General features: G+C 41.5%; 1 protein-coding gene across 2 annotated transcripts in view; it reads left to right on the top strand.

The window, feature by feature from the left end:
* Window positions 1-27,936, top strand: part of srgap2 (SLIT-ROBO Rho GTPase activating protein 2) — a 198,567-nt gene that overhangs the window by 122,957 nt on the left and 47,674 nt on the right. For both annotated transcript variants that reach the window (XM_063065453.1, XM_063065455.1), the window contains exons 4-6: window positions 8,990-9,052; window positions 26,239-26,454; window positions 27,424-27,552. In XM_063065453.1, the coding sequence (XP_062921523.1) occupies window positions 8,990-9,052; window positions 26,239-26,454; window positions 27,424-27,552 (408 nt within the window). The remainder of the gene's footprint in view (window positions 1-8,989; window positions 9,053-26,238; window positions 26,455-27,423; window positions 27,553-27,936) is intronic.

Below are 27,936 nucleotides of genomic sequence, written 5' to 3'. Positions count from 1 at the left end.
TCAAAGGATGTTGAATTGAAGTGATTGCATATTATCTTAATAATATCATTGGCTACTGAGTATTAAAGTTAAAGTATGGTCCAACAATGGCAAGCAAACAGCAGTCAGGTAGGTTCTTGATTAGTAAAGGTGTCAAAGGTTAAGGGGAGAAGGCAGGAGAAAGGGGTTGAGAAGGATAATGAATCAGCCATGATTGAATGGTGGAGCAGATTTGATGGGTTGAAAGGAAAAAAATTAGACCAATGTCTTAGTCTTATTGTCTAGCCTTTAAGATATTCATCTGCATTCAAAAATTATTGAAGGGGATTTAGGAGGATTAATATGATTTAGGAAAATAAAACTAAGTTGATTAAGTTTACCAGGATTTAATAAGTTTGACGGGCATCTTACCTATTTTGATCTTATTTAGAAACATAGAAAACCTACAGCACAATACAGGCCCTTTGGTCACACAAAGCTGTGCTGAACATGTCCTTACCTAAGAAATTTCCAAGGGTTACCCATAGCCCTCTATTTTTCTGAGCTCCATGTGCATTATTTAGCGGCTTCCTTATTTGATCAGTCTGTTGTCACAGAGTTGTGGGTCTTAAAACTGAAGCAGGTTTTACGTCTGGTTGGTTTCTAATATTAGATAATGCACAGGAGAAATTCCTGTTCATCCTTTTAGCACACACCTGTTTTCAAGCTGTAAAGTTCCTTTTCAAACTGGATTGTTGGAAAAGTAATTCATTTGTGTTACACATGCTATTCTTTAGAGTGAAAATGAATAAATCAGACAAACTTTTTGGGTGTGTTTGACAGATACAAGGAATAATTTGGGACTTTGTGGGGCTTTTTTGACTGCCCCTTCTTTCTTTCCCTGCTTCTGGTCTTGATTTCAGCAGCTTTGGCATCAGAGTCCTACCCTGTCCAAAGCTCATCCTGTATGATTCTAAATACGGAGGCAATGGGAGCTCACTTTAAAATAAAATAAAACCGTCTGTTAACTGGTCTCTCTTCTACAAAGCCTGACTTCAGATGGTTCTGGCACAAGGCAGCTATACACTTTGACAGACTCCAAAGTATACATGTTCACTGGGACACTATTGACATTGGGGTCATGTGTCTACTTTGTAAAATTTCAATCATAGCAGACACCATTGCTAAATGTTTTAAGGCAGTGACAATATTAATTCTTGCTTCAAAAAAGAGGTAGTCTGTTATTGGTAGGAAACATGTGGTTAAGGAAATACTGCCAGATTCCTCTAACAGTTACCGTGCAGATGCTAATTAGTTACCTACCAGAACAGGAGGGATCTTCTAGTACCCACCCATTTTAATTCTATTTCCCATTCCCATTCCAATATGTCTATCCATGGCCTCCTCCACTGCCATGATGAGGCCACACTTAGGTTGGAGGAGCAACACCTTATATTGCATTTAGGTAGCCTCCAACTTGATGGCATGAACATCAATTTCTCGAATTTCCAGTAACGCACCCCCCCCCTTCACTATTCCGCATCCCCTTTTCCCTCTCTCACCTTGTCTCCTTGCCTGCCCATCACCTCCTCTGGTGCTCCTCCTCCCTTTTCTTTCTTCCATGGCCTCCTGTCCTCTCCTATCACACTCCCCCTTCTCCAGCCCTGTATCTCTTTCACCAATCAACTTCCCGGCTCTTTGCTTCGCCCCTCCCCCTCCCAGTTTCACCTATCACCTTGTGTTTCTCTTCCCCGCCACCCCACTCTTTTAAATCTACTCCTTGGCTTTTTTCTTCTCCAGTCCTGCTGAAAGATCTTGGCCTGAAACGTCGACTGTACTCTTCTCCGTAGATGCTGCCTGGCCTGCTGAGTTTCTCCGGCAATTTGTGTGTGTTAATTAGTTTAAAGATTTCAGTTCCATACTATTCAGAGTCGGTCCTGATTGCAGCTGGTGGCAAGAACTGATGGGACAGAGCACCTTTACGCTGCCGGGCTATCATCTGAAAATGGTTTGAAGGGCCTGAAAAATAAATAAAAATAGGAACAAGTTCTGTAACTTATGGGTAATAGACCAGTTCTAAATCTGAAGAAGGATTTTCTTCATGGGACACACATTTTAATTTATTCAGTCCATTAATAACCCTAAACTTCGTAGGGGCTTTGCTCCATCTGCATAACTTAGAGTTCCAGGAAGAGTTATTTGGAGAAACAGGAGATAAACAAGAGAAGGGTCTCGGCCCAAAACGTCAACTGTAATTTTTTCCATGGATCTGCCTGGCCTGCGGAGTTCCTCTAGCATTTTGTGTGTGTTATTTGGAGGAACAGGACCGGTCTGTCTTGTAAGGAAAAAAAGCAGATGATTTAATTTACACATCAAAGTTGCTGGTGAACGCAGCAGGCCAGGCAGCTTCTCTAGAGGAGGCCATGGATAGACATGTCAGAATGGGATTCCCATTCTGAAGCCACACTCAGGTTGGAGGAACAACACCTTTATATTCCATCTTGGTAGCCTCCAACCTGATGGCATGAACATCGACTTCTCTAACTTCCGCTAATGCCCCACCTCCCCCTCGTACCCCATCCGTTATTTATTTTTATACACACATTCTTTCTCTCACTCTCCTTTTTTTCCCTCTGTCCCTCTGACTATACCCCTTGCCCAACCTCTGGGTTCCCCCCCTCCCCGCCTTGTCTTTCTCCCCAGACCTCCTGTCCCATGATCCTCTCATATCCCCTTTGCCAATCACCTGTCCAGCTCTTGGCTCCATCCCCCCCCCGCCCCCGTCTTCTCCTGTCATTTCGGATCTCCCCCTTCCCCTCCCACTTTCAAATCTCTTACTAGCTCTTCCTTCAGTTAGTCCTGACAAAGGGTCTCGGCCTGAAACGTCGACTGTACCTCTTCCTAGAGATGCTGCCTGGCCTGCTGCATTCACCAGCAACTTTGATGTGTGTTGCTTGAATTTCCAGCATCTGCAGAATTCCTGTTGTTTTAGATGATTTAATTTGACAGCTATGATTGGAGCTAAATTCTGATTGGGAGGGTAATGCAAATGGGTTTTTTTTGCATAATAAATCCTCATAGAAACTGGTTCAAATAGTCTGGATAGACCCTGTGATGATGCTTTTATACAGTAATGATGTGCCCTACAAGTCCAGTGTCCTCAACAGAATTCAGTACCCGTACTTTGTGAATAGGAAGAAAATACTGAAATGACCTGCTAAAGTAGAGTAACAGGTAAAAAGGAATTTGTATCTTTGTTGCATCTTTAATAACTTCAGGGTATCTCAGAGAGCTTCCCAGCCAACTAAGTGCTTTAGGTAAGCAGTCTCCATTGTTATATAGGAAACACTTATGCAAATTTGTGCACACCAGACTCCCATACTGCTGCATGTTGGCAGTGACCAGATAACTTGCTTTGTGACATTGGGTGAACATGATAATGATTGCTGGTCCGACAACAGGTCCAACAGTTTTAGCAGCACGACAGTTCTGTAATGAGATTTGCCATCACCCCGGTAGAGGAGAGGACAAGTCACGTGAACCTTAGAAATTAACAGCCTGGACATAATTCAGAACTAGCTAATAAACATTTGTCTGCTTTAGCACTCAACTTTACCTTTCGTCAGCCTATTAAAACTAGATATATGAAGCATGCTGAAGAATGTATTGAACCACCCAAGTAACTGCTGATTAATTCACTTGCAGGTCAATTCTTTTCTGGTTAGTCACACCAGGAACTAAATATTATTATTGCTGAAGTTTGGTAAATAGACGTCTCGGGAGTTGACAGTTTATGTTCTACAGTATGCAAGCAGAGGGTCTTAAAATACAACAGGAACTCAAACACCCTTTCAACCTTTTAACACAGTCAGCCTTTAAAATTAAAACTCCAGACTCCAGTTAGCAAAACAACCCTTCTTTCACAGAGATAATTTGTATATGGTACTGTATATTATTTAATTCAGAAACAATTAATATAAATGTGTCCACATCAGCACTCATTTTTACTGTTCATCTGCCTATTGAAAATAGATACATGAAGCACGAGGACTTTGAAAATACACGAGAAACAAGAAAATATATACATGAGAACTTTGAACATTGTTAGAATATACAATTGTTATATAATTGCCTTGTAAGAACACAGGAAACTTCAAAGAGTAAAACTAAACTACAAGATAATCTGTTATAGTAGCTAAATGGAATGATTGCACACTGTTTGAATGATAAAGCAAATCCCATTACAATACGCTGCCCTTAAAGGAAACTGATGAATGTGATTAGCGACCCCATATCTACATGGGCCAATGGTTGGTGCTTCACACTTTGCAGAGTTCACACTCGGCATTAATGTTTTGCAAATGTTGCACGGGTTAGTCGCACGAAGTTCAGTCGAAAAGGAGAAGTCGTTCAGACCTCTGGGTATAAAAGTGGAAGTTGAAACAGGAGAATTGCTGACTCTTGGTGTCTCTGTCAATCCCAGCTCCTGCCTCATGTTCTTAATTGAAATATTGCCCTTGTTTTTCTTGGGGGGGAAACAGATCAAACACATATGCCTGCAGTAAACATAAGAACATAGTTTGTTGGCGAATGGATTGTGCACTGGCTTAGTTCTTAGTCCATTCACTTCTGTTTGAATCCTTCCCATAATAACACTTCCATTTTGGTGGTGGGAGAGTCCTTTTCAACCAGGAGGTTGTGGCAGATTATGGTTGGCTTTTGGGGTTAAACTCTCTTATGTTTGGCAGTGACCCAAAGGTCATAAGTACGTTGTCATGTAGTCAATGGCACAGTCTCTAAATCCCAAATCTTTCCTCAGTCTACAATACACAGGCAGGAGTAGGACTGAAATTTCTCCACTTACTTTAATAATTGTGTACCAAAAAGATTCCCTGCCACACAGGGTCAAGTTGCTGGCTCCATGCCACCCAGTTCTTAGTGCTATTAAAAACACTTAGTCTTTCTGTCACCAGGCTGTCTTATACTATCAACAAAAATGTGCCGCAGTAATTCACCCAGGCAGATTCCAAACTCGTGGCTTGTGCTAACATGAAGGACGAGAGAAGCAGGCTCGTGAACCGACTCCCCTCCAGGTTTCTCGCTACTGCATTGAATGTTGCAGGGTCAAGAGCCCCATTAATCAATAAATTTATCATATATAAATTGAGCGCATATTCTCCAAGTCAGATTTCCATTCCTGTGCATGCTCTTCCTGTCCGGACTCGAAGGTATGTGAACTGCATTGGTCTTTGGCAAAGCATGGCACCACAAGGTGGTCCTGCCCACTTTGTGATGCTGTCCTTTGCCGTAAGGAGCATCAATGTAATTTACTGCCATAAAGTTGTAGAGTGTAGGAAGGTCACAAATAAGCAGATCAGCAGAGGTTAAAGTTAACTTTCGGGAAAAGTTGTGAAATTTATATTCTGCGTTTACATGTGCAGTATCTCATTCTGGGCTGGACGACTGAGTTAGTAAAATGACTACTTTCAATGTGCCTTGTCTTGAATACTTCTCTCAAAATATTGCTGCTTAAAGCAGATTTTATATATATAGTATCTTATTCTTGTATATGACACACTTTTGCATTCTCTCCACTGTCTTTGAGCATTAGTCCTCCCATGCCCCACCCTGAAATGTGACATTCTCTGAGACAATGATGCAGTATTCTTTCATGACTGGGTAGAGCTGATACTGAAATCATTGTATTAGCTGCTAATTTGTCCTTTAACATCCAGAAATACTTTTCTTCCAGTCCTTCTATGCTAATTTACCAGCCCTTGAAGCATAAGTAGTGTTTTGATAATTGTTTCAATAACATTAATCAAGTCAAGTCACTTTTTATTGTCATTTCGACCATAAACTGCTGGTACAATACACAGTAAAAATGAAACAACATTCCTCCAGGACCATGGTGCTACATGAAACAACACAAAACTACACTAGACTAAGTGAGACAACACAAGGCTACACTAGACTACGTAAGACAACACAAAAACTACACTAGACTACAGACCTACACAGGACTACATAAGGTGCACAAAACAGCGTGGGCAGTACAATAAATAATAAACAAGTCAATAGACACAGTAGAGGACAAATTACAATATAATAATAAATAATGTAGATGTCAGCCTTAGCTTAAATGCTTAGCCTTGGATGGTTTTGAGCATTTTTAACATTACTGGCTCTTGTCCAAGCAAGTGGATGAACTAAACTCATGACTTCCAATTTGTAGATGATACGAAAGTGTCGGGAATCGGGAAATGAGTCAGTTGCCTCATGCCATCTTTCTTGTGTGCTGTCTAAGCAGCAGAGCCAAACAAAAGGCAGATTGGTCTGAGAAACTGCTCTTAATCTGCCCTTTGCCGATAGTGGGACCCTCTGTCAAATAGGCATGGACCTTCATTACACTCAGCTGGGTAGAACTCATTGCAATGTAAAAGGCCTTAGTGACAGGGTTTTGTTTTTTATTAAGAAATAATAAAATTTTGGAGCATTATTTTGGTTTTAATTCTGTAATCTGTATCTTCTAATTTTAGCTGCTTTAATTTTTCTCTTTTTCTTCTCTAACTTTGTCTCTGTCTACCCCACCCTCTCTACTTGTTCTTGCAGTGTTCTTTCCCTTACAGTTATTTAATTGTAGATGTCCAGTCCTGGATTTTCACTGCAAGAGCTTTGCAGTTGTGTGGGCATTATTTAAACATAGGCATAACTCAATAGTTTGTCAATTTGGACTAAATGCAAGGCATCCTTTTATTATTGTGTATGGCCCACTGAGAAGTCTAAATTTCCCAAAAATAAAACATGAAGTAGACCACCTGGTCCCATGTGATCGTGAGTGATCTGGCCTAAGATTACACTCCTCTTCTTTGCCAGTTCCACAAAACCCTCAGTTCCTCAACCTTTCAAAATTCTACCTGCCTCCACTTTAAACACCTCCTGCGATCTTGCCTCCACTCAACTCTTTCGTGTAGAGGATCCCAGAGATTCACCATCCACTACGAGAAAGAGTTCCTAGGCATTTCAGTTTCTTAAAAATGCTCTTTTATCTTCTAACCATGGCCCTTCTTTTGAGACCGAGCCCCAAGTAGAAACATTTCAGTATCTACCTTGGTAGATCTTACATGTTTCTTTAAGATCGCTCCTCATTCTTTTTAACACCAAACATTATAACTCTAATCTCTTCAGCTGTTTGTGGTAAAGCAACGCTATCATCCCAGAAATTTGCATGGAGAATTTCTTATGCACTGCCCCTTATACTAATAGCTACTTTCTTAAGGAAGGAAACCAAACTCTGAGGTCTCATCAATACTCGGTAACAATATGTATTAATTTTACACTCCAACACCACAGCAATATAAAAATTGCTGCATTCATTGTTTACTCTATTTGCATGCTAACTTATTATATTTTAGTCATAGTCATAGTCATACTTTATTGACCCCGGGGGAAATTGGTTTTCGTTACAGTTGCACCATAAATAATAAATAGTAATAGAACCATAAATAGTTAAATAGTAATATGTAAATTATGCCAGTAAATTATGAAATAAGTCCAGGACCAGCCTAACGGCTCAGGGTGTCTGACCCTCCAAGGGAGGAGTTGTAAAGTTTGATGGCCACAGGCAGGAATGACTTCCTATGACGCTCTGTGCTGCATCTCGGTGGAATGAGTCTCTGGCTGAATGTACTCCTGTGCCCACCCAGTACATTATGTAGTGGATGGGAGACATTGACCAAGATGGCATGCAACTTGGACAGCATCCTCTTTTCAGACACCATCGTGAGAGAGTCCAGTTCCATCCCCACAACATCACTGGCCTTACGAATAAGTTTGTTGATTCTGTTGGTGTCTGCTACCCTCAGCCTGCTGCCCCAGCACACAACAGCAAACATGATAGCACTGGCCACCACAGACTCGTAGAACATCCTCAGCATCGTCCGGCAGACGTTAAAGGACCTCAGTCTCCTCAGGAAATAGAGACGGCTCTGACCGTTCTTGTAGACAGCCTCAGTGTTCTTTGACCAGTCCAGTTTATTGTCAATTCGTATCCCCAGGTATTTGTAATCCTCCACCATGTCCACACTGACCCCCTGGATGGAAACAGGGGTCACCGGTACCCTAGCTCTCCTCAGGTCTACCACCAGCTCCTTAGTCTTTTTCACATTAAGCTGCAGATAATTCTGCTCACACCATGTGACAAAGTTTCCTACCGTAGCCCTGTACTCAACGTCATCTCCCTTGCTGATACATCCAACTATGGCAGAGTCATCCGAAAACTTCTGAAGATGACAAGACTCTGTGCAGTAGTTGAAGTCCGAGGTGTAAATGGTGAAGAGAAAGGGAGACAAGACAGTCCCCTGTGGAGCCCCAGTGCTGCTGATCACTGTGTCGGACACACAGTGTTGCAAGCACACGTACTGTGGTCTACCAGTCAGGTAATCAAGAATCCATGATACCAGGGAAGCATCCACCTGCATCGCTGTCAGCTTCTCCCCCAGCAGAGCAGGGCAGATGGTGTTGAACGCACTGGAGAAGTCAAAAAAACATGACCCTCACAGTGCTCGCTGACTTGTCCAGGTGGGCGTAGACACGGTTCAGCAGGTAGACGATGGCATCCTCAACTCCTAGTCGGGGCTGGTAGGCGAACTGGAGGGGATCTAAGTGTGGCCTGACCATAGGCCGGAGCAGCTCCAGAACAAGTCTCTCCAGGGTCTTCATGATGTGGGAGGTCAATGCCACCGGTCTGTAGTCATTGAGGTCTTTATTCATAAAGAGATTCATAATTTCCCCCATTTAAACAGTAGACCACCTTTTGATTTCTCCTACTGAAGTGCATGACTTTGCATTTCCCAATACCTTAAACATGATTTGTCAAGTATTTTCCTACTCATTCAATCTTTCTATATTATGTCTAAACATCCTTATTTCAGCGTACCCTCCTGTTTGATTTTGCATCATCAGTCCTCTGAAATAAAGAAAGGATGGCTTGCTTGAATCTTGTTTAACCCATCTCTCTCTTTCAATGCAGAGTAAAGAGGTTGGTGTTCAACTACATGAAGATTTGATGAAAGTCCTGAATGAGCTGTACACGGTGAGTGTGATGCTTTTTGCTACGCCTCTTTTAATAAGACTAGAAGTTCACAGCTTCTATTCTAGTAATGACTCAATAGTTACTTGCACTGCCCGTTGTTACCAAAACTCCAAATTTAGTTCCATTGCGTTAGCTAATCGCTTTGCAATGATGGTGTTTAAAGCGTTAAGAACATATGAGCTGGATTTGACTATTTGGTGTTTTTTTGCCCGTTCCAGTGCACAATAAGATCACGGGTAACATGTATATGACTCTTATTTACTCATTTTGGTTTTGCAATTTTTAATAAGTTATCTAACAAGCTCAGCAGTCTTTGAGTTTTACAATTTTCAGCTAGGTTCTAGCCTCAATAACATTGCAGGAGAAAGTCCTGGCTTCCCATTACCTCTTGTGTGAATTTTAAGTTTATAATTGACTTCGCGTTCCCATCATTCACAAGAGATCTAATCAAGTTGGCTTACTGGTTTAGATTGCTCTTGGTGAAAGGCACACATACTTAGGCATTTATTGAGGGCTACGTTGCACTCCCATCTCATAGTTGAGCACATTATGAGAAGTCATACCTCATCAGCATAATCATTGTGAGCTAACATAAAATTTACCTTATTGAGAAAGATGTTGCTCTTTAACTTGTAGTGATCCATATTTAATCCAATAGTGGTTCTGTGGGTTCCAGCCAGGGAGATTTCTGTTTCAGTGCTGTGGTTACTTTCTGGAACTTAAAACCATCCTTTACAAGTAAGCGCTTTGTGCAAGCTGATTCATAGTGTTACAGCACAGAAACAGGCCTTTTGGCCCATCTAGTCTGTGCCAATCTGTTACGCTGTTTAGACCCATTGACCCGCAGCTGGACTATAGCACTCCATTCCCCGCCTCTTTGCATTAGACAACCACAGTCTTTAATTTCACTTACATAAAGTGGTGGAAGCATGTACAGTACAAGATAGGTATGATAATGTGCCCTATCATGGAACGATGTAGGTATGTAGCTCCTATTGAGGAAAGTGCAAATCCCTCAGAGGGGCTATTGGAGAAATGAGTGCGTACACATTAACTAAAAGGCATTAGCCAAAAGTCTGGTTCAAAAAGAAACATTTAACGTTGTCCTGCTATTTTGGGATTAGTCTGATATCCCTAGCCTGATGCAATAAAGAATCATAATCTTCTTCCGTGTATAGAATGTTTTACGCTGTACCCTGTAAATTCTCATTCAGGCCGAACTAAGGCAGGAAAAGAGTGGAGGGGCAGGTTGTTTTTGCAATAGGTGTGAAAACAGTTGAGGTCAAAACGTGCCAGACTGTTTGCAAACCCGCCCTAATTTGTTAGCGACTTGTAAAGTAGGGACGGTAAGGGATGACATTTTACAATGTTTTGATGATGCATGATTATTATTTGCATGTTACCACTGGAGAGGCAAGTATAGGGCAGTTAATGGGAGCCTGTGCTGAATACTTCTTTTCCCAGAGTTCACCAAGGTTTTCTTCTGCTTGAGATGCCATCACTGTCGAGCACCATCAAGAAAAATAGGAACAGGAGCAGGCCATCCGGCCGTCCCAGCCTGCCCCACCATTTAATGTAACCGTGGCTGGCCTCAACCTCTCTGCCATTTTTCCATACCCCTCTTTTCATGGATATATCAACTATTTAACTACCTCCACTTTGAATACTTCTTATATTACAATCCCCATACCTCCTGAGATAAAATATTCCAGAGATTCACCATCCTCTGCAAGAAGAAATTTCTACACACTCAGTTTTAAATTACTAGCCTTTTATATATTGCAGTAATGTTCCCTTGTTTAAGACTATTCCAGAATGGAAACATCCCAACATCTACCCTGTCGAGCTCTTATTGGGTCTTATATACAGTGGATTCTGGTTAATTGGACCATCGGTTAATCAGGGCAGCTGCGTATTTGGGACAACGCTTAAAGAACAAAAGCTAATGGAGAACTAGCTGGGATTCCCATAATTTATTTGGGCCACCATGCTGCTTAATTGGGACAGGAGACTTGCTGAACAGTTTCTATCTAACATCAGTCACGTGCATTAGGTGGCCGTTAGACACTACACTGTGCTTAGAGTGAACAATTTTTAAATAGAAGCAACACTCCCAAAATGCTGGAGGAACTCAGCAGGCCAGGCAGCATCTATGGGAAAGAGTACAGTCCACGTTTCGGACCAAGATCCTTCAACAAGACTGGAGAGAAAAAGGATGAGGAGTCAAAGTAAGAAGGTGATAGGTGAAACTGGGAGGGGGGAGGGCTGAAGTAAAGAGCTGGCTCCCCTCCCCTCTGGGTTTCACCTATCTCCTGGTGTTTCTTTCTCCCCCCCACCCCCACCTTCTTACTCTGACTCCTCGTCTTTTCTCCAGTCCTGCCGAAGGGTCTCGGCCCAAAACATCGACTGTACTCTTTCCCATAGATGCTGCCTGACCTGCTGAGTTCCTCCAGCATTTTGTGTGTATTGCTCTGGATTTTCAGCATCAGCAGATTTTTCTCTTGTTTGAGTTTTTAAATAGAGTCAGTTATGTGTGTTTGTGTTCAAAAAGCAGTGATTTTTGTCACTGATAACTGGCAAGAAATAAGCAGTAAAACAATTCGCAACAGCTTTGCTCGGCGTGGTTTCAAGCATTCAGGCTTGGAGATGCCAGAAATGGCCGGTAGTGAAAATTGAACGATTTCACAACTTCAACAAGATAGGGACTAAGACAAAATTGAAGATATTGACAATCATCTTGAATGTTAAATGAAAATGAAAATTTGGAGAATGCAATCATCAGAAGCATTGCATGAAGTCAGTCCATTGTTTGCACTAGATGTCTGCGTTGATTTTGTTCATTTACAGTCAATCAAAAGAACACAGTATTGTACACTGGATGAATTTCTCCGTCAATAACGATTAGGAACACAGTTTTATAGTACAGTAGAAGTATTGGTAGTGGTCTAATTAGTTCTGTATTTCATTTAAATACATAATTTGTTACTCAATTTGTCTTTAGTTTGTCTTTTCTATATCTTTGTAACTATTTCCATGAAACTTTGGCTTACAGAGGCAGCCACTTAATTGAGACAAGATGTACTAGTCCCACTGTGTCCTAATTAACTGGAATCCACTCGATTTGAATAAGGCTTCCTCTCATTATTCAAAACTTTAAGGAATATAGGTCCATTTTTTTTTAGTTATTCTTGGTAGGGCAAGCCTCTTGTCCCAGGAATTAAGCTTTGTATAGCTCCTTTATATAGCCTTGAATGTTACAATATTCATTTTAGGGTAAGGGGACCAAAACTATGCAGTTCATGTGGGGCATGATGGCCAACGGGACAATTCAAAGGTTTCAAAGGTGCATTTAATGTCAGAGAAATGTATACAATATACATCTTGAAATGCTTGTTCTTCGCAAGTGTCTGCGAAAACAGAGGGGTGCCGAGTGTCCCAAAGAATGAACGACAGTTATGTGTTAGAACCCCAAAGTACACCCCCCAGCTCCCTTCCCTCCCGCATGTAAGCGGCAGCAAGCAACAATCCCTCCTCCCCCCCTACCAGCAAAAAATAAGCATTGGCACCCGCCACCCAGCACTCAAGCGTGAGTAAAGCAACAGCAAAGACACAGACTTGCAGTTACCCCAAAGACTATATTGTTCACCCGGCATTCGACATACCACAGGCTCTCTCTCTGCCTAATAAGGGAGAAAGAGGTGTCTCCTTTTCAAAGCGAGCAGGGAGACATAAACAACTCGCTGGTTTACAATGTTAAAAGTCCGTTATGATGCTTTTTTCAAGCTCTGTGCTCAAAGATCTCGAGCTTCTGGGCGCACAGCCATAGACATCCGACTCCCCCGACAATACACGGGTCTCCTGCCGTGACACCGACCTTCGATCTGCCTATCTCCAGAGCCCCAAATCCTAGGTCTCCAAAGCCGAGCCGAACTCTTAGGCTGAGCCATTGGCATGCCAAACAACAGCCAATTATGAAACACCAAGAGTGGCTCCCATTCCCGCAAAGGACCGAAGCCTGCGTGTAACTCCAGGTCAGGGTCTTCAAAAGCATCCTGAAAGGGAAAAATAAAGATATTAAAGATGGAAATAGAGCTGTTTCTGAAGATAAAAGCAAAGGAGTTGCTGCTTAGCGCCATCATCATTTCGCTCCTCCTCCAATTACAACAAAACCTCCCTATTGTTAAACTCGAACCTCTTTGTAATAAATGTCAAAATACCATTTGCCTTTCTGGTGCTCTGAGACTCATGCACCAGAGTTTCTAGGCCCCTCTACACTTTACTCACCTGCAGTCTCTCACCATTTAGATAATAATCTGCATGTTGCTTTCTCCTACCAAAGCGCATGATCTCAAATTTCTGCAGGTCACGCTTCATTTTCCAGTCTTTTGCCCCACTGACTCAGTCTATGTCCCATGGCAAAATCACAGTATCCTTATCATAACATGCCCTTCTATTTTTCTATCATGGGCACATTTTGAAGCCTTACGAAACGTCCCTTCCACCAGAAAATATCATGTAAATACTGAACAGTTGTGCGTCAAGAATTGCTTCTTGTGGTACTCCAATAGTTACCACATTCTATCTGAAAAGAACCTGTTTATCCAGTTCTGTTCTCTATGAGACAACCAGTTTTCAATTTGTTCTAGCATAGCAGGTCCCAACAGTACTGTGGGCATTCAGATTTTGCACCAGCCTCTTATATAGCATCTTGCCAATTTGCCCTGGGGTCAATAAAGTATGACTATGACTATTTTGGAGATCTAAATACACACTTTTCTCCCTGGTTTATCCTCAGAGAATTCAAACGAGTGTAAGTTTAACTTTTATAAAACTGTATTGACTAGGTTTCATTATCTCCAACTTTCCTAAATGATTGGCCATTTCCTCTTGGATTGTTGACTCTCACACCTTTTCACTAACAGCAGTTGAATTCTCTGCCTTCTTCCTTTCTCCTTTTTTTGGACAAAGGAGTCACATTAAGTTTTTCAAAAGAAATGTTGAAGGAATGTGTTTGGAAAGGTGTGGAGGCAGGGCTTAATTTCATAATTGGCTGTTTTGGAGTAACTGAGACGAGGTGGGTGATAAAAGGCACAGGTGTTCATGCTCCAATCCTGAGAAGCTGACTTTTAAGATTATTTCATGCATGCATTTACCTAATGACTGCTTATGGAAAGACAACTCCAATATGAAATGAAAAATAGATCCATCTGTACTGTTCTCCACAATGATTTTAGAGTGACATAAGCATGTCTGCTTTTAAATATTCATATAGTCTGTTCTAATCACTTCATTCATGCTTTGAACTGTCTGAAAATTTGCTGTCTGCCCTAACGTTTAATTATATATTGGATGTTTTCATTTTGTTCTTGATCTTTGGTCATTGGTAATTGCGGACACTTTCTGCGCACTCTGTCCATCTCTTTTTCCATCTCTTCTACACAAGACCTCTTTTTTGCTCCCCTCTTCATGGTCTTAACTTTCACCAGCTGCTTGTTCTGTCAATATGTTGCTATATTTATTCAGTTCTCTGAACTTTTACTGCCCCAGTGCAGAGTCTTGACCTCAAATGATGACTTGCCCCTTTTGCCTCCAAAGATGCTGCTTGAGCCCCTGAGTTCTATGAAGATTCCACCTGTTTTATTGTTCCAGATTTCAGCCTCTGCAGTCTTTTTTGACTTCAGCCTTATTGCTTCTGTTTTCAGCCCCTCTTCATACATGATGGCACCATCCCAACCTCACACTCTTCACTCTCCTGTGTCATTCCATCTCATTGTTTCCCATTTTCCAAAATAATGCTCACTCTCTTTTGTCATCCACCACCTTCTTGTTGCTACCATCAGGAAGGAGGTACAGAAGCCTGAAAGTACACACTCGGTGATTCAGGGACAGCTTCCCCTCTGCCATCCGATTTCCTCTTGGACACTGAATCCATGTACACTGCCTCACTACTTTTTTAAAAAATTCTGTTTTTTCACTACTTAATTTAATTATTTAATATACGCATATGGTATATACTTACTGTAATTCACTTTTTCTATATTTATCAAGTATTGCATTGAACTGCTGCTGCAAAGTTGGCAAATTTCATGACATACAGTATGCTGGTGATATTAAACCTGATTCTGAATTCTGTCTCCACTTTGCTTGTCCTCATCTTTCTGTTTCCCTCTCCTACCCTCATGCTTGTTCACCATGTTGGCATTCCTCTTTATATAACTTATTTGAAATATCTTTGTAAGGAATTCTATAGAAAGTTAATTTATTGTAATGAATATTGTATCAGTAGAACAATCTTTCTCACCTTTCCTGGTTTCTTCAATTAAGTAAGTGCCAAATGCTTTTATCTATGATGACATTTAATTTGTCAGTCATTGAAGGAAGAGGAGATTGATGCCCTCTTCTGTTAGAGCAAAGTCGAAGATGTGTCCACCATTATTAGCTGGCTGTGGAAAGTTGACGTTCTTGAGACCACCGAGGGCAGGCGAGGACACGAACAGGAAAAAGGCAAATCAACTTTCCCTCTCCTGGGTTGACAATGCTCCTCAGCTATCTTTGTGATTCGAATTCCCTGATTTCTCCCCTGTAAAATGGCGGTTTGGTTAAGTACCCAGGACATCTTCAAGCAGTGAGGCCTCAAAAAGGTGGCATCCGCCATTAAGGACCCCCGTCACCCAGTTCACATCCTGTGCCCGTTGCTACGATCAGGAAGAGGTCCAGCAGCCTAAAGGTACACACTCAGTGATTCAGGAACAGCTTCTTCCCCTCTGCCATCCATATCTGTGCTGCAAATACAAATGTCACGACATAACCGATGATATTAAATCTGAACCTGGTTGATATGCATAGCTTAAGTTACTGGAGCTTGATTACCTTTGGAGACCGGAGCATTTATATAGAATTTTTGATCAAGAGATTAAATGGCGAGGAGAGCTAAATAATAAAACAGTTGTGTTTAGTCTTACTGTGACAGAGGTTGAATGGATGGGTCAAGTTAGTGCTTATATTAGCATAGGATATGGAAGAAAAGTGGTGAGTAGAATCCTTAAGTGTATATGGGCTCTGGAAGGAGAAAGATTGATGGAACGGGTCCGTTAAATGATGCATATGTTGTACCTGGTGACATTACAATTTAATCTAACCATTTTGGAAAATATCAAGAATTGAGTAAGGAAGCTGCAGTCACTACAACGACCTAGTGTACTATTATAGATTTCTGCATAGTTGCAGTGTGGCATGCTAATGAGTGTTTTGGTTGAAGGATCACCACCGCAGACTTCAGCAACAAATTCCTTTGCGAGCTGCGAAGCATACAAATAAGTCCGCACCACCCAGGAACAGAAAAGGCTTGTGATAAGAAGCTCGATTAGGACCTCCGTGATTGGAGGACAGGGAGTTCAGAGCCTCTTGGCTTCAGTGGAAGTGGTGCATTGTTAGGGTTGGAGCAGATCAGGGGCCCTGTTGGAGGAACTAGAAGGATCCCAAAAGCAGATTAAAAGGTTGACGCCTTATAAGGAGGGACCGTGAGGTGTTAGTGTACTTAGAGAGCTGAGGTATCAATGGACTGGGTGGCAGCAGCAAGAGTCAAGGAGAGCTGAAGCTATCAGGGAGTTGGGAATGTTGAAATTTGAGATACTGGGGATAGTGTTAGTCAGATAGTGTTGGGAGAGTGGACGGAAGGGAGTATCGGTACTATGGTAGTGGAGTCATAGCAAATGACAGAAAGTAACCATGGGACTCGTTTTGGTGGGATCCAGTCTGGCATTACACTGTGACAATGTAGTTGTTCTGAACGTGACCAACAATAGCGAAACCCAGCATATAACATAGATTAATTTCCGTAGAATGGTTCAAAAGCAATGATACATGGAAATAAATAAATTTAATAGACATCTGACACTGAAATGTGTCAGATATATAAATGTGACTTATAAATGTCATATCAAATATCATAATCGTACTGCATAAAAACCGGCCCTTTGGCTCAGCTCAACCTTGCTCACCCTGTTGCCCAGCGAGCCAGTCCCATCTGCACACATTTCATCCATAGCCCTCTAAACCTCTCCTATCCCGGATGGTTTTTAAATGTTGCTAATGTGCCCTCCTCCAAAAATAGAAATTAAAAATAGTAGTGAGGTAGTGTTCATGGGTTCAGTGTCCATTCAGGAATTGGATGGCAGAAGGGAAGGAGCCTTTCCTAACTCATTGAGTGTGTGCCTTCAGGCTCCTGTACCTCCTCCCTGGTGGTAGCAATGAGAACAAGGCATGGCCTGGGTAATGGGGGTCCTTAATGATGGACACCGCCTTTTTGAGGCATTGCTCCTTGAAAATGTCCTCAATTCGACGGAGGCTAGTGCCCATGATGGAGCTAAGTTTACAGTTCTCTACAGCCTACTTCGATCCTGTGCAGTAGCCCCCTCCCCATACCAGACGATGATGCAGCCAGTTAGAATGTTCTCCATGGTACAACTGTAGAAGCTTGCGAGTGTCTTTGGTGACATACCAAATCTCCTCAAACTTCAAATGAAATAAAACTGCTGTTGTGCCTTCTTTGTAGCTGCATCGATATGTTGGGTCCAGAATAGATCCTCAGAGATGTTGCCACCCAGGAACCTCAAATTGCTGCTCATTCCAAATACCCACCACTCCCTGTGTGAAGAAGCTGCCCTGATACCCATTGTAAATCTCTCACCCCTAATCTTAAACCTGTGCCCTTGTGATTTTAGTGTCTCTCCCTGGGAAAATGATTCTGTGTTTTCACCCTGTCTGTGCCTCTCATGGTGTTATATAATTCTATCAACTAACCCCTCAGTGTCCTTTGTTGCAGAGAATAAAGTTGTAGTCTGTGCAACCTCTCCTTGTAATTCAAGCCCCCAAGTTCAGGCAGCATCCTGGTAAATCTTTTCTGCACTCTTTCTGGTTTAGGGACATCTTTAACAGGGCAACCAAATCGACACACAATAAGTACGTCCTCACCGTCATCTTATATAACTGTAGCATAACTTCCCAGGCCATCGTAAGAAACACCTACTTCACATCCTATCTACTTGTGATGCCACTTTCAGCAAACCTATGCACTTTCACCTCTAGTGAAACTCTTTTCATAATGCTTCCCATTCTCTGTACAAATCCAACCCTGGATGGAAAGTCAGTCCTCAGCCCACATCCCTAACTGATCAAGATAATTTCATGTCATCTTCGACACCATCTATACTATTTTAGTGTTTTGCTGAACAGTATCCACTTGAATTTCCCGAATCTTATGAAATGATTTGGAAATAATTATTATCATATTTCTCTATCAGAATCCCATTTTCTCAGCTGCAGATTTACTGGAAGTTTCAGATATTTATTCTGCCTTACACTGAAAGACTTAATATGATGACACTGGCCTTGGAGATATAAAACTTGATGGATTGTGCAATTACATTTGGCTCTGGCTGCATCTTGCTGTTCCATATGAGTTTCTGTTGTAGTGTTCCTACAATAAGTCAGCTGCATTTCAGTGGGGAAGTATGCAATTTCTGTAAACCAGTGACTAGACTGCCTCCTACTCTTATCCCCTCAGGGACTTGGCCACACATCGCCTGATTTAATGAGGGGGATCATATAACTATTGCTGTCATCTTCCTTTATTTAAATGTTTGAAATCACTGTCCATGTGTCCTGTGCCAAATGAACACTTCGATTATGGTGTTTTAATTGTTATCCTTTGATATAGTTGTCTCTTGAAAACAAAAACATATGGAAAATTACTCTTTTAAAAGAAAAACAGTCATTGACTATACAGTGTTAAGTTACACTGGTATAGATGAAGGATTTCCTCGTAGGCTTCAGGTCCCACCCTCATTTCTCTGACCCTGAACTGTGGCTATGACACAGATGTTGGAAGCTGGCTCATCCTTATAAGGATTGCTGGTTATCACTGGGCAAGTGCTGCGTGGCTGGGTTTTAGCGAGATGGGTGGTGGGGTTGTGGACTCTGCAGATGTGTGTTTAGAAGGTCCATTTGATGGTCTGTCAGACTCACTGTCAGCAAAAGTGAAAGAATTGCAGGCCTTTTAATTCTCTTTTATTCATGGTAACTTTGATTGGAATGATCTGGGCATGTTCAGTCTTCACGCTACATGGAAAATAATTCTCCTGCCCTGTGTATTTCCAGTAAGTCCCTTCCAGTAGTTTCTGAATCTGTGCGTCTACATCATCTTCAAATATTAATTGTCTACGTGCGTTGCATCTTCTTTGTACTTGCAGCACTGTATCCTCAATGTACTTGTGTATGGAATGATTTGTTTGGAATGATGTCCTGCCAAAGGGTTTCAGCCCGAGACGTTGACTATACTTTTTTCCCATAGATGCTATCTGGCCTGCTGAGTTCCTCGAACATTTCGCTTGCGTTGCCTGGATTTCCAGCACCTGCAGATTTTCTCTTGTTTGTGAATTGTTTGGAGGGCTAACAGTCACATACTTTTCCGAAAGTTGAAGGTGTTTTTGAAGGCATTTGGCTGCATAATGGTTGGCTCATAACATTCACAATATATTCACAAACTGAAGGCTCTAGAGATTGATTTGGGAGATGGGAGATGACAGGTTAGGGATTCCCCCATCTAGACTGGAATTCGGTTGTTGGATTATAATCCAACGCAGTCACCGTGATTGTTCGGACCTCAATAAGTTAATCATTGCTCTTGTGCATTTGTCAATAAACCTGACTTTGTCATTAGCACAGAGGTCTGCCTTACAAAGTATGCAGAGTGCACAGCAAGGTCCAGCAAACAACAAGTGAGGAAAATGATCACTTGTTCTGTTTGCAGATAGTTAAGGGAGGAACGTTGGATAAGAGAGTGAGAGAATTGTTTCGAGAATTGTTTCAAAAATTGTTTGCACTTAAGAGCACCTTTCAAGATGAGAAAAGTGCTTCACAGCCAGCAAAGTGCTTTGGGGTGCATTTGGGTAAGGGTGGGACTAAGGTAGTCATATCAGAGTTTGACAGAATAAAGCAGACAAGGGCTGATTTTAACAGCTAGTAAGAAAGTACAAAATCATAAGACACCTGAACTGGGACTTGAACTCCCAAACTACTCATTGACGTTAGAGTGCCTCCCACTGTGGCCCTTGTGTTCAATGACATTAATTGCTTATTTAGTATTTAATAGCTGTAATTAAAGTTAATTATTTAATCTGTAATTAATAGCAATTATTAACTAGTAAAACAATATTATCTATTTTATAATTTCTTGAAAATGGAAACTAAGCAGCTTGGGTTATCTACAAATTACAATTCCTTTATCAAAATGCATGAGATATTCCAGTAAAATGTAGTGACTGATTTTCCAGAGTTGTGCAGCATTCTCCCCTCACCTCAGTGAATTAATCTATGATTATCGACTACTTATTTATTCATTTATTGAGATATGGCAAGGAGTAGGATCTCGAGCCATGCTGCCTAGCAATCCCCTGATTTAACCCCAGCCTCCTCACGGGACAATTTACAATGAGGGGTGTGTGAATCCGGAGCCTCCGGAGGAAATAGGCGCGGTCACAGGGAGAATGTACAAACTTCTTACAGAGTCCTTGACAAATCTTCTCTAAATTTCAGAGCTTGCAGTTCGGTAAATCTAAAAACCAAAAAACTGTAGATACACGAAATCTAACATAAAGACAAGATGCTGGATGTCAGGCAGCTGTGAAAAGAGAAGTGGAGATTATGTTTCACATCCCTGATTTCTCTGATGTCTTGCCTGAATATTTCCAGCATTTTCTGCTTTTAATTTGATGTCTCAAAAACTGCTTAACATCTGGGAGTTTAATTCCCTCCGTTGTGTTATATTTAGTGCAGCACTGGCACTTAATTCCTGGCTGCCTATTTAAATATACTAATTAGCCCCATTTATTTGAAATACTTCTTAATGATACATTGAAGTAGGACATTTGGCTTATTTAGAAGCAGGTTTAATGGATAAGACAGTGCTAGTTATGCTCAGCAAATCGGGCAGCATCTCGGGAGGGAGAACAAGAGTTAACTTTTCATGTTAATGATTTTTCATCAGAATAAGTAGCTACTAGGGATAAAACAAGTGCCAAGATATAATGAAAAGAGAGAGAAGGCTATTAATGTGTTTTATTGAAAGGTGCCTTGCTGTTGCCTGAATTTACATTGAACTTCATTGGACTAGCAATGCAGGAAGCTGAGTGTGGATATAAGTAGAGATTTACAGTAACAGAAGTGAGGTGTTCCATTTGGCATTCCCAGTGTAAGCAACAGCGTCATAAACAGTGAACGCAGAGGACCGTGAGTTGAAAGAAGTATGGGAAAAATTAATTAATACTAGCAAACCAATTTGTATTCTTCATTTGTACTTCAAACAGAACAGCTTTATTTGAAGATGTTATTTGGGAGAAAGGTGAATTAACTTGCTCAATACAGAGTGAAGGAGTAACAGAATGAAATACCAAATGCTTATGTTTTAAGACCCATATTTTGTGTACTCTTATGTCCAAGAGCTTCGATGGCCTACTTTCCATCTCCATAGTGGCAGGATCACTTTCCCAATTTCTGAGGAAAATCGTGCTACAGATACACTTATTTCACAAATCCAGAATTACTCAACAACACAAATTGTAACCACGTGTTATGGCAGCAAGCATTGGTTTGTGGTTAAATGTATCTCTACCAATATATTAAAATCATTTGCAAGAGAGACATGAAGTCACTGAAAATGAACATCGAGAGGTGGGAGGACATCGCAAGCGATTGCTCTCACTGGAGGCTGGAACTACGCAGAGATCTAAAAAGAGGAGAAGAGAAGCTGAGGCTTGCTGCTGAAGAAAAGCGCACTCATCGGAAAAACAGCACCAAGACAACACTGGAGGACAGCGCCTTCAAGTGCAGTTGCTGCAGCCGAGACTGTCACTCCCGTGTGGGACTCTACAGCCACAACAGACGCTGCTCTAACACAGACTGAAGCAAGACTTTCCAGGCGCAGATCCATGGTCTTGCGAGACTAACGGATGCCACCACCACAATATATTTTGAATTCACATATTAAAATCTATATCTTCATTTTCATCAGTGATATTTCAAAATGCGGTTTCCAATGACAGATTTTTAACTTTAAGTGAAATAAATGCTATTGTGAGGTGAACAGCTGTTCCTCATATATAAGGTTTCTTCAACAAACCTTTGGTATTCAGTGTAATGTTACATACTTTGAAACGCACCCTAAAAAGTATTTAAAATAGTTGAAGGAGATGACAGAATACAGTAGGGACAAACGTTTCCTGTAATTGACAGTGTCTAGGAACAGAACCATAGAATTTGAACTCAGCCATCATCTCATAGTTTACTTAGCAACACAGACTGAATGCTGGAGGAACTCAGCAGGTCAGGCAGCATCCATGGAAAAGAGTAAACAGTTGACGTTTCGGGCCAAGACCCATCCCTGTTCACTCTTTTCCATGGATGCTGCCTGACCTGCTGAGTTCCTTCAACGTTCAGTCTATGTTGCTTTAGATTTCCAGCATCTTCAGACTTCCTTGTGTTCATATTTTATTTATTTTCTTATACCAGAGAAAGAAGCTATTTAGCCCATTACATTCTGTAGCTGCCTGCAAGAAAACAAATCTCAAGGTTGTATAAAGCATATGTACTTCATAATAAATACATTGACTACAGCTCTGCCTTTAATACCATCATTCCAAATAAACTGATTCCTATGCTCTGGAACCTGGGCCTTAGCACTCAGATCTGCAGCTGGATCTTCAACTTCCTCACAGACAGAACCCAGGCTGTAAAAATAGGGGACAAGCTCTCCTCTACAATCACTCTGAGCCCCAGTGCCCCACAAGGCTGTGTACTCAGCCCCCTGCTGTACTCACTGTACACTCAAGATTGTGTAGCCAAGTTTCCATCAAACTCAATATATAAGTTTGCTGATGACACAACAATTGTAGGCCGTATCTCGAATAATGATGAGTTTGAGTACAGAGAGGAAATTAAGAGCCTGGTGGCATGGTGCAAAGACAATAACCTATCCCTCAACATCAGCAAGACGAAGGAATTGGTTGTTGACTTCAGAAGGAGTAGCGGATCGCATGACCTAATTTACATCGGTGGTGCGCAAGTGGAACAGGTCAAAATCTTTAAGTTCCTTGGGGTCAATATCACAAATGACCTGACTTGGTCCAACCAAGCAGAGTTCACTGCCAAGAAGGCCCACCAGCGCCTTTACTTCCTGAGAAAACTAAAGAAATTTGGCCTGTCCCCTAAGACCCTCTCACTAATTTTTATAGATGCACAGTAGAAATCATTCTTCTAGGGTGCATCACAACCTGGTATGGAAGTTGTCCTGTCCAAGACCGAAAGAAGCTGCAGAAGATCGTGAACACAGCGCAGCACATCACACAAACCAATCTTCCGTCCTTGGACTCACTTTACACCGTACGCTGTCGGAGCAGTGCTGCCAGGATAATCAAGGACACGACCCACCCAGCCAACACACTTTTTGTCCCTCTTCCCTCCGGGAGAAGGCTCAGGAGCATGAAGACTCGTACGGCCAGATTTGGGAACAGCTTCTTTCCAACTGTGATAAGACTGCTGAACAGATCCTGACCCGGATCTGGGCCGTACCCTCCAAATATCCGGACCTGTCTCTCGGTTTTTTTCCCACTACCTTACTTTCCATTTTTCTATTTTCTATTTATGATTTATTATTTAAATTTTTAATATTTACTATTTTTAACATTTTAGATATTTAATATTTGTAATCCAGGGAGCAGGAAGCACAGAATCAAGTATTGCTGTGATGATTGTACATTCTAGTATCAATTGTTTGACGGCAATGAAGTGTAAATGAACTTTGAACTTTGACGTCTGTCAGTTCTCAAAGCAAGGTCATCAATTCCTTATCCCACTCATTTCTTGGTCACATGATCTTTTTCATACGGCCATAATTGTCACACTGATTCCCCAATCATACCCTTGCCCCACTCAGTAACCAATTACCCTGTCACGCAGCACATGTTTATAATGTGGTAGGAAACTAGAGCATCTTGGAAAACCTATGAGATCACGGGGAGAATACGTAGACTTCACAAGGGCATTGACAGAGGCCAAAATCAAACCCAGGTCACTAGGGCTGTGGGGCAGTAGCACTACCTGCTGCACCAGTAGCCACCATAACACCTCACCGCACACAGGGAAGTGATGACTTAGAGTAGCTGCCACCTGTGGACAATATCTTCAGTAGTTTGTTTACTTTAGCGAGGGTAAGGAGATTGGATTGTGGTGAAACAGCTGAAATGCAGATCAGCCATTGTCTTTTCAATTGGCATATCAGGGTTGATGTTGAACAACATCTTCATGTTTTTCTGCCCACTCTATGACTTGAGATCCAAATATCCAGCCACCTCTTCAGATTATTTCTCTTTTTTTTGCAAAGGCAAATTTTGGGCAGCACACTCAACCCAAAAGTTAATTACACAAGTCTTGAATAATAATTTTATTGAATGATCCTGGTCCTGTTTGGCAGAATTTACAAAAGCAATATTTTTTCCATTGTTGATCAAGAATACGTCTGCCCTTTCATTTGGGACACCCACTCCACATGTTGCACAGATCCAGAGGACAACAATAGAATTCTATTATACAGATGCCTTCCTGTGAATGTTCTGGGCTTGAGGGCTCCTTAGTTTGTTTGCTGTAAGGGTCGAGAATGAAATGAAATGACAACCAGTTTCTTGCATATTCAAATCTGCAGCATAAAATTATCCCCACTTTAAAATGTTTAGTAATTTTAAATAGCAAGAGAGCTTTATTCTGTGCCTTATATTGGTCTCTTCCCTGACAGTGTTTGATGTAGCATTGTGGGAAGAACTTTATCCTGTATTTAACCAGTTTTACCTGTCCTGTCAATTGGAATCTGAATCAAGTTTAATGTCACCAGCATATGTCGTGAAATTGTTGTCGTTGTGGTAGCAGTACAATGTAATTCCTAATTATTAAAGGAAAAATCAATAAATAATCATTAAGTAGTGCAAAAATAGAAATAAAAAATGTGGTGAAGTAGTGTTCATGGGTTAAGTATCCAGTCAGAAATCACACAGCAGAGGAGAAGAAGCTGTTCCTGAATCGTTGAGTATGTGCTTTCAGGCTTCTGTACCTCCTCCCTGATGGTAACAATGAGAACAGGGCATGTCCTGAGTGATTGGGGTCTTTAATGATGGATGCCACCTTTTTGAGGCATCACTCCTTGAGGATGTCTGGATACTACGGAGGCTAGTGCCCATGATGGAGCTGATTGGGTTTACAACACTCCGCAGATTATTTCAATCCTATGCAGTAGTCCCCCACCCCTACCTACAAATGACGTTGCAGCCAGTTAGAATGTTCTCCATGGTACATTTGTAAAAATTTGTCTTTGATGACATTCAAATTTCCTCAAATTCCTAAAGAAATATAACCTCTGTTGTGCCTTCTTTGTAACTGCATCAATATGTTAGGCCCAGGATAGATCCTCAGAGATATGGAAACATGGAATTGCTCACTCTTTCCACTTCTGATCCTGCTAGGAGGACTGGCGTGTGTTTCCTTATCTTACCCTTCCTGAAGTCCACAATCAGTTCTTTGGTGTTATTGACATTGAGTGTAAGGTTGTTGCTGCGACACGACTCAACCAGCTGATACGTCTCGCTCCTGTACGCCCACTCGTCACCATCTGAAATTCTGCCAATAATGGTTCTGTCATCAGCAAATTTATAGATGGCATTTCAGCTGTGCCTAGCCAAACAGTCATGGGTGTAGAGCGAGTAGATAGTGTGCTAAGCACACAGCCCTGAGGTGCGCCAGTGTTGATTGTCAGTGAGGTGGAGATGTTATTTCCGATTGCACAGATTGTGGTCTGCTGGTTAGGAAGTTGAGGATCCAGTTACAGAGGGAGGTAGGGAGACTCAGGTTTTGGAGCTTTTTAATCAGAACTGTGGGAATGATTGTGTTGAATGTTGAGATGTAGTCAATAAACAGCATCCTGACAGGTAATAGTATTATCCAGGTGATCCAAGGCCATGTGAAGACATGCAAATGTTTGATGACATACAAACAAGATTCCTTCTGGAACACACTGAAGTTTCTTTAAGGCAAAACTTACTGTTAAGGAGTAGTCTGTGTTGTGACCAAGTGTCCTTGCTTTGCAGGTTATGAAAACTTATCACATGTACAATGCTGACAGCATCAGTGCAGAGGGCAAGCTGAAAGAAGCAGAGAAGCAGGAAGAGAAACAGATTGGTAGATCTGTGAAGCAGGAGGACCGGATAACAGGTCGTTCACCAGATCCAGTGGCCAACATCCGATTTGAGGAAAAGCACCAGAGGCGCAGCTCGGTCCGAAAGATCGAGAAAATGAAGGAGAAGGTTTGGCATCTTAGACTCTTTTTCTCCCCTTCCTCCATCTCATCTTCTTCCCACCGTCAGTTCTTTTGCCTGCATTTTTTATTCCACATATTCCCCCTCTTTTTCTTCTTTTTTTTAACTTTTCCTCCTCATGAGGTATGTCATGTCCAAATAAGCATCATTCACGTGTGATGCAAAACCTGAGGTGTTAGTAGATTGACAGGAAGTCCTTCGAATGGAATGACTGGTTAAGGAAGCAATTCTTGATTAGCTGAAGCAAGCTGTAGTTCCTCAATCATCTGCAGGGTTAACAATAGTGAATGCAACCCAAGTCGAGAAACATCGTTGCTGTTCTGTCCTTTGGGCAATTCGTTTATGTTTTTCTGTGTGATTAAGCACACTCAGCTTTTATTTTAATGAGCAGTGTCAGATCTGTATAGGGTCACTTCCTGTGCAGACAGGAAGTAGTAAGTATGAAAACACATTGGTTGGCGGTAGGCCAGAGTTTTATGTTAGGAGCAAAAGATGTTTCTATCTAAAGCCATCCTGTTGTTTCCCCAGCAGAAGAATTTCTTTTTCATTCCTGATTCCTGATTATGCCATTGAGTCTGCAATAAAACCAAGGAGCTAGGAGGCTATACCCTGACTCTCATGTAATTTTTCTACAGAGTTTGACTGACTGTCTAGTTGATGTTACAATACCTCAGTGAGGGCAATACGGCCGCCTTAACTCCTCCATTCTAATTAACTTTCCAATTGACTTAGTTGAAGGCATGGTGTAAATTGGAATTGTTAATCACAGATGCACAATAATGCATCTGTTTCTGAGTTTGTTTAAAGTACTGGTACCCTGCTGCTACAGAGCCAGGTTTGAAATCCCATCTGAGGTTTCCCTACCCTGATACAGACCACTTTAAATACTTGCTTTTAAACCCTGTGCCAGGTTGCCGGGGGATGTTTAACCCTTTGTCCTTGATCTATTTTTTCTAGCGTCAGGCGAAGTATACTGAGAACAAACTCAAAGCGATCAAGGCACGAAATGAGTACGTTCTGGCGCTGGAGGCTACAAACAGCTCCGTCTTTAAGTACTATATCCACGATCTGTCCGACCTACTTGATGTGAGTCATTTTGCCAAGTTTTCTAGACCGGCATACATCCTTTTTGATCTTTTTACCATCTTCAAAAGGGGTGAAAGAGTTAAATTCTGGGAGTGGGTTGCATCAACTGGGTTATTCTACATCACATAAAAGATTCTCTAATGAATTAAAGCAGTTCATACCTTAGACAGAAATAAATTATTCCCTCTGTGAAAGTCAGAACGTATGTTATGATCTTAAAATTTGAATTAGGCGATTCAGAGGTGGTATAAAAAGGCTGGAAATACATACTCAGATAGCATCTGTGGAATGAGAAAAAGTTAACTTTTCTGGTTCAAGACCTTTATCAGAACTATTCCCCTTTTCACTGGTATGGCTGAGTGGCCAGCTTTTTTATTTTCCTTT

This window comes from Mobula hypostoma, chromosome 13, assembly GCF_963921235.1.
Source record: "Mobula hypostoma chromosome 13, sMobHyp1.1, whole genome shotgun sequence".
In the NCBI taxonomy this organism is placed as follows: domain Eukaryota; kingdom Metazoa; phylum Chordata; class Chondrichthyes; order Myliobatiformes; family Myliobatidae; genus Mobula; species Mobula hypostoma.
Note: the sequence above shows the minus strand (reverse complement) of the source record. Positions and strands in the feature narration are given on the sequence as shown.